The sequence below is a fragment of the Wasmannia auropunctata genome, unplaced genomic scaffold (genome assembly GCF_000956235.1).
Source record: "Wasmannia auropunctata unplaced genomic scaffold, wasmannia.A_1.0 LD334536.1, whole genome shotgun sequence".
Taxonomy (NCBI): domain Eukaryota; kingdom Metazoa; phylum Arthropoda; class Insecta; order Hymenoptera; family Formicidae; genus Wasmannia; species Wasmannia auropunctata.
The window spans coordinates 11,593-21,847 of NW_012028354.1; the positions used below are offsets into that span (position 1 = coordinate 11,593).

Below are 10,255 nucleotides of genomic sequence, written 5' to 3' on the forward strand. Positions count from 1 at the left end.
GTGTGCTCTTCCGATCTTTTGAAAAATACATTAACTCTGTTTTTTTTATTTATTTTTACATAATTTGCTTCTCATTTCTTTAGCATTTAACATTATCAGCAATAAATATATGCTTGTTATAAAATTTTAAAATTTTTAAAAGTATTGTAAATGTAAAATGTGATAGATTTTACGAATATGTACATGAAGTTTTCCATTGAATTTTTCTATCCCTTGGGGAAAAAACCGAAAAAATCCACGGAAAAATTGAAAAAAACCGGTTTTCTTTCCAGCCTTTCAAACTATAAGAAATATACTTTCAAATGCGTAATTTTTTGAGAATAGAGCCCCAGCACACTCGAAAAGTGGATTTAATATGGAAAAGGGGAGAGAAAAAAATAGACAAAAGTATATCCAGATAAACTAATTATTGCAATAGCTGTATAATCATAAGTAAAAAGAAAATTATCCAATCTTCATTAAAACATATTATATCTAATCTAATATTTGCTAATATAATTATATAAAACATAATCATATCACTTTCAATTGCAATCTCGATACGCTCATAGTAACTCACAAATGCCAAAGGGAACGGCTTTGCTGACAGTTGTATGAGCGCTTAAATTTCAAAAGGAACGACAGAAAATAGCGTTTATAAGCGCGTTTATGAGCGCTTACAGCAGTTACAGCGCATGAACGTCCAAAAGGAACGCACCCATAGAGTTGTCAACAGCATGACGCGCTCAGTGAAAACGCACTCTTATAGTTCAATGATTAAGATTTTAGGTTAGGTTTCAATATTATTGTGACAAGTAAAACGATTATACTTGTAAGCTTTGGATTGCATTTCTTTGTAAACGAATGAGATGGGTTTACTTACGGATCCCAGAGCTGGAACCGGCAAAATCATAAAATTATTATTAAAATGGGAAAAACCGTTATGCTTTGTATTATATACAGGAGGAGTTATATGGTTAATGCTTCTAGCGTTACCGGCATTTAACGACAGTACGTGTTTTTCCTAAATAAAAATTTTACGAGAATTAAAAACAAGTGTATAATATTAATTTATATTTATAAATTTAATTTATAGATACCTATTTTTCCGAAAATGCTTTACTACCTGGATTAGTTACAAAAGAGAGTAACCTGGAACAAACGTCAAAGCAGTATTATCATGAACTAATTCACGAAATGAAAAGATATCCAGATAATATGCCTTATGCATGGCTCTCGGCAAAGTTCAGTCAGCTTCATTTAGATGTATTTGTACATAATTTTTCCTTAATTTATCCATTTCAGAAACAAAAGGTAACAATATTAAAATTATGGTCATAATTTTAAAATAAATAATCTCTCTTTATACACATATATATGTGAAAAAAATTTTATAGTTTGCAGGACAAAATATTTATGGCATTGTCAGAGCTCCGCGAGCATCCAGTACCGAAGCTATTGTAGTCAGTGTGCCATATAGACCTATTAACAGTATCTATTTAGATACTGCACCTTCAATAGCTCTATTACTTGCATTTGCAAAATTTTGCAGAAGTAAAGCTTTCTGTACCTTGCTATAAAATGATTAACAAATGAGATTAAAATATATTTTTAATAACTTTACCATTTGTCTGCAGAACAAAAATATTGGGCAAAAGACATAATATTTCTTGTAACGGAACATGAGCAATTGGGCATGCAAGCATGGTTAGATGCATATCATGGAGTTACCAGTGGTCAGGAAGGAATTTTAATAGCAGGAGATTTATCAGGAAGAGCTGGATCTATTCAAGCTGCTATCAATCTTGAGTTTCATGCGATGAAAATCACATCAATTGATGTTAAAGTACATAAATAGTGAAAACATTATCTTATTATACTTAATTATATTTCGTCTAAATCATTTTTATTTTTAGATTGAAGGACTAAATGGACAGCTACCCAATCTAGATCTTTTTAATTTAGCGCAAAATATGATCGCTAAAGAAGGGATTCGACAATCTTTCCAACGTCGAGTTGATGTCAATTATAGGGATAAATTAAAAAATTGGTGGTATCATTTCAACACATTAATGAGTATGATTGCGACACAAGCCACTGGAATACCAACTGGCAATCATGGACTCTTCCACAGGTAACACATTTATAAAATGAGATTATATTAATAGAATTAATTCGAAGCTTTTTAATTTATAATTTTGTGCAAGTAAATAAGAAATTGAATAAGAGAAAAATGGAAGCAAATTGTTAAGATAATATAGAATTGTGAATAATTCTTTATAAATAAAAAAATCTTTAAAAAACATAGATGACTTACTGTATAAAAATTTGTTATTTAACATAATTTTAGGCTTTAAATGTTTTATATAATCTTTAATAATATTAGCTTTCACATTTAACTACAATTTGTAGGTTTGGTATTGAAGCTATTACGTTAGAAGGCTTCAAAAAATCTGGAAAAGAAACAGAAGCAAATTTTTACCAAATAGGACGCATAGTGGAGAGTATAGTGAGATCACTTAATAATTTATTAGAGCGTTTCCATCAGTCGTATTTTTTCTATTTATTGCCTTCTACTGATCGATATATTTCTATTGGTAAGAAAAGAGATAAATTCTACATACATTTCTAATTTTTTATTTCACTCAAATTGTAAAATGTTAAGTTGTAAATGAACAAATTATTTTGCAGGATTATATATGCGACCTTTGGTATTAATAATCACTAGTATTTTTATAAAGGCCTTTTCTATTTGGCAAAGATTACAAACATCAAATAATTCAAATGAAACAAAAAAGGACAAGCAAGATTTAACGAATAAGGTAGCAAAGTTTGAGATTTAATTAATATATTTTTTATTGTGATTTTAAGTATTCCTGTTCTATTAAACAGGTTGAAGAATTTGACATCGGAAGTATCGCTTCTGAAATACTGTGGGCGCACATATTTGGAGTATTAATAATGGCCTCTCCTCGAATTTTTACCTTAATTGGATCACAGGTGTTTAATCTACGTACAGAGGATTCATTGTACATCAGTTTTGCCCTAATCACGATTCTCACGTTGTTATGGCGCTTTTATCTAAGGAGGTAAAAACAAGGAAGTAGTCATATCATCAGTTTGATTGTTACTATAATGAATATAATTTGTAGATCAATCAAATACGAAAATATATCGCTCGTATGTGTTATTGCATTAATCGAGTTAGCTACCGCGTTAATGTGCATAGCCATGCATAATTTCTCATTGGCTTTAATGACAGCCGTTGTATATGTGCCAATTATATTGTTGATAACACCGCATCACGAGTCTGCGTCCAGGTGAGCGCGATTGAAGTCAATTATCATGTTCTATCGCAAACATTTTCCATTTTGTTCCGGTAATTAATTAAATATTTCACTTTTGCAGATTCCGCTGCATCCAGTATATTGCGTGGATTATGTTACACCCGTTTATTTCGTCGACAATTGTAGTGATGGGCTACACATATCTGAATTTTTCTACTGACCCCATTCCATCCTTGTTTTTTAGAAGTTACCGCGCCAATAAGCAAGCGCTCGTATTTAGTATTGTTGATTCCATGATATACGGTAATTGGTTCTACAACATCGCTACTGCCGTCATGTTACCGATATGGTTGTTATTTTGGAACGTTATGCGCTCCAGCATCGCGATCCCCTCGCGATAAAACGATTGTGTAATTCACGATCGAATTTCTATCGGCTTGAGTTGCTCACGGATAGTATTTGAAGTGTAATTTTTCGCGCTATGATAAGCCAACTAATTTAACTCGTTGATAAGTATTCAAGGAAAATTGTTTTCTGGGCAAGCCTTTTTGACAAAGCAAAGTAGGAGAAGTACATTTCGAAAAAAGTCCTTGAAGGTCGACTTATTTTCTCATAAGGCTACATGTTCGTCAATAATACGTCAGCCAGTAGATATAGTATATCTCGCCGATAACCCTTGTGACATTCTTACTGCGAGTCCGCTCGAATAGTTTAGTACGTGCAGTGAGCGCGTGGAGTGAGCATTGAACGAATGCGTGCGTTTTTAGGTGAAGTATCGATGCATTGAATGGAAGCATAACGATGTGAGTTTTTTCTACAAATAAAATTACGCGTGACGCTGGTATTCTGACACCGATAATGCTACGTATTATTCAATTGTGAATGATCTTGAAAGAATATTGCGTACTGATCGCCGCGTGTTACTTCATCTAATCGTTCCTGATGCTCAAATGTCGCAATAAGTGCCATCCGACGCAATCACGACCTCCTCGAGCTTCACGTGTTTACGTCCGTTCGATAAAAATCATATTAAAAAGCATTTTTTCTTAATATATTTTTTCAAATAATTTTTATTTGTGGATATTCTCTCTGTTCTTTGCTTGCGATATGTAATATATGTAAATCTATGTAAATTTGTTACGTAAAGATTACATGTTACATTCGTAATATTTGTTTTGCTACCTGATGCATTTCAAAAACATGCAAATACCTAATGCTGAAAATATATTTTTTAACAGTGTTATAACTGAGTTTTCGTTTTAGTGCTATTTTTAAATGAAATATTTGCTTATTTTGTTTAAATTGCTGTCAAACAAATATATAAAACAGATAAATTATAAAAAAAATGTTTGTTGTAGTAAAATTTTTTGCAATCAATCAAAATAAAAGTATTACTTTTTAGTAATATTTTTCTTCTAATAAATCTTTTTTTAATTCATTAAAAAGGTATCTTTAATATAGGTTTAATATATTGCTTTACTTAAAAAAATAACATACAAATTGTTTAAAATTCTTAACTGCTTAACATTTCTGCTATTACGTTCCACTCTTTATAAATCATAGATATCTTGAATGCATACAAATCGAAGACAAATAAGTACGATAAAATATTTTATCGCGATTCACGGGTTCAAATGCATCTTACATTTTGACTTTATCATGACACATATGTTTTGAATGAGATAACAACAGAGGAAGTGCAATGTACCGAAAGTTGTAAACAACTTTTTATAGAACTCGTAAGCATTATTTTACATATATACAAGGTATCCCAAAATTTTCCAATCATAATATTACAACAAAAAAGTTCTTGAAAAAATAAGTTATAAAAGTATTTGTCATTTTTCGTTCTAAGAGCAGATTAAAGTTAAACGACTGTCTGTTTATGAGTCGTAACAGTTCAACCATATATAATCTGTAATTGACCAATTTTAAACCATTACATCCTAAGAACTACTGCTCGGAATGGCAAATCAAATACTTTTATAACTTATTTTTTTTAAACTCTTGTTATAATATTTTGAATCGCGAATTCGAGACACCATGTATGTACATATATTCTGTCTAAAATTAGATAACAAATATATCCCATTTTATTATTAGACTTTATGGTTTTTGTTCAATCTTAAGTTAACATTCTATAATTTTATATGATTTGATGTACGTACATACGTTATGTATATATGATGTACATATATTATATATTTAAAAAATATATATATTGTATATATAAATATATATACTTTTATTTTTTAATTGGCTTTTGTATTACGTAATACGCATAAGCAAAAAATTATAAATAGAATTTGAAACGGACAGAAAACTCATTTAAAAACTTTTAATTTTATATATCTTAAATTTTGATATGATTCGTAGATCTTTGTAAGATCTATGAATACGAATTTATGTATATATTTTATACAAATAAGAATTAAGATCCAATGCTTATATAACGTTTTAAAGTATAGAATGTTTTTGGTTTATGACAAACTCAAAATAGTTCTAAACGGTATTATAAATTAAATATATTTAAAAAAATCTTTCTTTTTAAAAGTTATTTAGAAAGGAAAAGATTTGATCTACGAATACGAATTTGTGTATTTTGTACAAATAAGATCCAATGCTTATATACGTTTATAACTTTTTTATAATATATAACATTTTTTGAAGTATAGAATTTTTTTAGTTTATGATAAACTTAAAATAATTCTAAATTAAACATATTAAAAATAAAAATAAAACGATATTATAAATTAAATATATTTAAAAAAAATCTTTCTTTTAAAAGTTATTTAGAAAAGAAAAGATTTTATCACAGACATTGAAAAAATATTGTATTTAATTTTTCGTATTGCATAATGCGACAAATACAAAGAGTTTTATCTTAAATTTTTTAATACCAATCGTAGATTCTCTAAAATAGACTTAAATAAATATTTTTTATCCTTTCCTCAAATTTTATGTTTATAATCTTCTCATATAAGTATTTGTATTTTATCTATTATGTATTATACAAAGTTTCAATATATAATATTTTTTTGAAGTCTTAGATTTTTAGTTTATACAATATATTCAAAATGCTCTAAAAAATATTTTAAATTATACATTCTGTCGAAAGAAAGCTTTAAAGTTTCTTTAAAAATTATCTAGAAAGGAAAAAATTTAATCACATTTAAAAAATATTGTAATGGGGATATATGTAATCGAGATACTTACAATATTCGCGCACACAAGTTTAACAAAATTTAACGTTTGATACAAATCATAAAGCAGTAAAGACTGCATGCTTTTAAAAATATCTTTATTCGTTCAAGAGTTAATAATTTAACAGACTTAATATATAATATTTATAACACAAACTTTTTCAAATGTTTTCTTGAAATTATATTTCTTTCCCAAAAGATTTACAAATTAACAAAAGATATATTTTTTGTTTATTACTTTAATTATCTTGAAATTAAATAGAAAATGCGCGACTGTAGAACAAAATCTTCAGGAAAATTCGTAAAAATATTTAATTCTAAAAAAAATATTTAAATAAGAGTTTATCAAAATGAGTTTATCAAAAATTCATAATCATAAAAATTGTATGTTGTTTAACTATATTATATCTAACTATTGAAAAGATTTTTTCAATAGTTAAGAAGTAACTTTTCAAGACGTGGAAACTTACGAAGTCATTTAGTATTTATTTTAAATTGTTCACAAATTAGAGCGCTTTAAAACACTATAATTTCGGAATTTACACAAACAAATTAAAAAATTCAGTACTTTGAAAAGCAGTATGATTATATTGTATTAAAATATTATATTAATATATCTCAATCTTATACATATATACAAGTACAAAAGAAAATAAAACAAAAATTACCCACTTATTTATTATTTTACGAGTTTGTAGAAAAATTTCTATATATATTTTCTTTTTTGCGTTTCAATACATGTAGTTTTAAAAATTTTTATTTATAAATAAGATTAATTTGTATATGTTACGATTTTTTATTTAATTGGTCATCCATTGGTGATCATTATACTTGTGGGACCAAATTCGTTTGTTCACATAAATCAAATGTTTGCTCCGAATGTGAGATTTTGAACCTAACTTAGTGCAATCTCGGTTTAAAATAAATCATTTTTTTCTGTTGGAGAGTTATCTCAGCCCTTGATAAAGATATGACTCGGTCATGTCTCAATCCTCAACATGTCTGGGCTGTATTTATTACTTTTATCTATGAAATTTGAAATTCCGAGCACGTTTCGAAAGCGAATTTTATTGTATGATATACGTGACAGTATATGAATTATTGTTCTTATGGCTCTGTCGCGAGTCTAGCCTCAACATGCCTATAGGCAATGCTTATCTGTGGATTTCTTAAAGATAAAATTCTTAAAGATAAAATTCTTTAAAGATAAAATTCTTCCCATTACGCATTCGCGTAATGGGAAATTGGATTTTTCCGTCGCGGACAAGATGTATTCGAAAAAAAAACAGCTTTATCTGCTTTCGAAATCTTTTCGTTAGAAAGATTTCTCACGTTCGGTCGCATAATATTTACTTGAAATAAATTTTTCCAAGGAAATTAACAACGGTCAATTTCGTTGAGTCGATATATCTTTGTCAATTATTTTATCTTATCCTAAGATCTTATGCAAACGCACGTTTGCAAATGGAAAAATCGTATAGTCCACCGGACGTAACATATAATATAATTTTTTTTCATTTTTGATGTATTAATTATTTGATACAATTGCGTGTTATCCCTTTATAAAAATGCAAAAAAATTATTGCTAGATAAAAACAAAACAATTATTATTTATTAATATATTATAAAATATGCTATAAATTTGCAATAACAGCTTAAATTACGCGAATTATACATTAAATTAAAAAACAAAAAAATGTTATAAACGAATATTAAAAATTCAATGTTTTTTAAATTACATTTTTTTATTATGTATTTTATTATGTGTATTTATTTAAATTATCAATAAAATATTAAAAATATAACATTTATATATTATTTTAGATATGTAATATTTTATATAAAATATATAAAATATGTATATATTTTTTGTTAATAATATATATACATATGTATGTACATATAATTTAAATATTTTTATATTGTACTTTTATCATGTTTACATTTTATTGACAATTCTAATGATAATTAATCAAACAAACTCTACATTTGAATTATGATTAAAGTGTCATATACTAAAATAAATTCGAAGTTGTTTTAGACTTGTTATTCTGACAGAATACGTCTTGCTACTATTATTGTGCTGAGTAACATTACATATATATATGTATACTGAGCTCACAGTAGCTCTTTGATAGTCATCAGCTTAATGAGCTATAATCCGGCTTTAACGTGGTGGAAGCTGCTATAAGTAACGGAGCTGTGTCGCTGTCTATCATAAACCCGAAATAGTCTTCGCGTAAATAACGTAGTTTATAAATGTGATAACCAATTGAGAAAAGAAAAAAATCATTATCTAAGTAGAGACACGTGTATCACGTACCTGTGTTTAATTGCTATCAAGTATGGTATTTGTGATTACATTGTTTACTCTTGCAAGCTGAAAAGAATAATGACTTTTATTGGCTTGTCTTGATAGCGTTGCGTAGTACGAAGATTACATCGTGATTGCAGTCTGACGAAGCAAAATTGTCGGATTCCAAGCAGAACAACAGATCACGATAATGTCAAAATGACATTAAAATGAATCAGGACTGACCGAAAAGTGACTTTTATGGCCATTTACATAATCTATACAATAATCTCATAAATATCTACCAATGTAGATTAACTTTAATCTTCGTTTAATTTATTTTGTATTTTTTTCTAGTTCTAAGAATTAAAAAAACATAAAAAGTAAATAAAACCATTCTACAATGTAGATTAATTAATCTACATTAGTAGAAATGGACATTAATAATCTTTTAGAGTTATTTTGACGCCATTTTGATGTTATATGTTATTACTGTGTTCTGCTTGGAATATTGCTCAAACTGTTACCGATATTTTATCATAAAATAACATCTTATGTAGCAATATATTTATACAACAGATACCTATTCTAGATATTGAGACAAGCATTACAATAGTATCAAATTTCAAAATGGAAAAGAACTCTACCGAAAAACTGCCTATGTGTAATGGGAACATACGTCATAAAGAATTTCATGAAGATGGTTCGAACAACTGTGAATTACAAGAAACATCAGTATCAAATACTGTTGTCTTTTATGTGAATGGAAAAGAGGTACGATGACAGATTTATATTTTTATTCTAATTAATATACTGTAATATATTATATATATTTCAAAGCTTAGCTACTCTGATGATAATTTTTCTTAAAATTCATTATATAATTTTTCAGAATTATTTTACAATTTTATAAAACTATTACTTTGAACTACTATTTTTGAAAATTTATACAATCTTATAGCTCAAAAATTAAAAATTTCTCAATTTTTTTATACAAATAGGAACATTTTCCAGAAATGCTGACAAAGTTTACATTTTGACTACAATTCTGTATATATATATAGGTATTATTCTATCATTTCTACAAAAAAATTAAAAATATTTTTCAAAAATTTTTAGAAATTTAAAATATGAAATATTTTTTAAAATATTATGAACAGGGATCGGTAAAATAACTGATACAATTCTTATTTAAAATAACAAATATAAAATAGATTCCAGAAACTTATTTAAAATAAAATATCGCAGGGGCCAATAAAAAACTGATACAACTTATTTAAAATGTGAAAAATATAAAATAGGTTCCAAAAACATATTTAAAATATTAAACATAAAATAGGTCAGAAGAATCTATTTAAAAATACTAAATAACTCTTTCATTATTTTTATTATTTAAAATACATATTTTAAATAATGTTATTTTAAATACGACCAGCTTTGATTATGAGATATGTAAATTTTTTTATGAAGATACATATATATATATATACATA

At 27.1% G+C, this 10,255-nt stretch overlaps 1 protein-coding gene across 3 annotated transcripts; it reads left to right on the forward strand.

The window, feature by feature from the left end:
• The first annotated feature begins 717 nt into the window (after positions 1-717).
• LOC105458422 (glycosylphosphatidylinositol anchor attachment 1 protein) lies at positions 718-9,551 on the forward strand. 3 transcript variants are annotated; one of them, XR_975534.1, is made up of 11 exons: positions 718-990; positions 1,076-1,293; positions 1,377-1,533; positions 1,617-1,825; positions 1,896-2,113; positions 2,392-2,576; positions 2,671-2,801; positions 2,872-3,068; positions 3,132-3,299; positions 3,388-4,069; positions 9,342-9,551. XR_975534.1 is itself a non-coding variant. In XM_011703714.1 (10 exons), exons 1-10 carry the CDS (start codon positions 849-851, stop codon positions 3,665-3,667), a joined length of 1,905 nt encoding a protein of 634 aa, XP_011702016.1. In that variant the 5' UTR covers positions 718-848; the 3' UTR covers positions 3,668-4,509. The 3 variants fall into 3 exon arrangements, 1 of the variants encoding a protein (XP_011702016.1); XR_975533.1 differs by having other exon boundaries at positions 9,355-9,551; XM_011703714.1 differs by lacking the exon at positions 9,342-9,551 and having other exon boundaries at positions 3,388-4,509.
• The last annotated feature ends 704 nt before the right edge of the window (positions 9,552-10,255 follow it).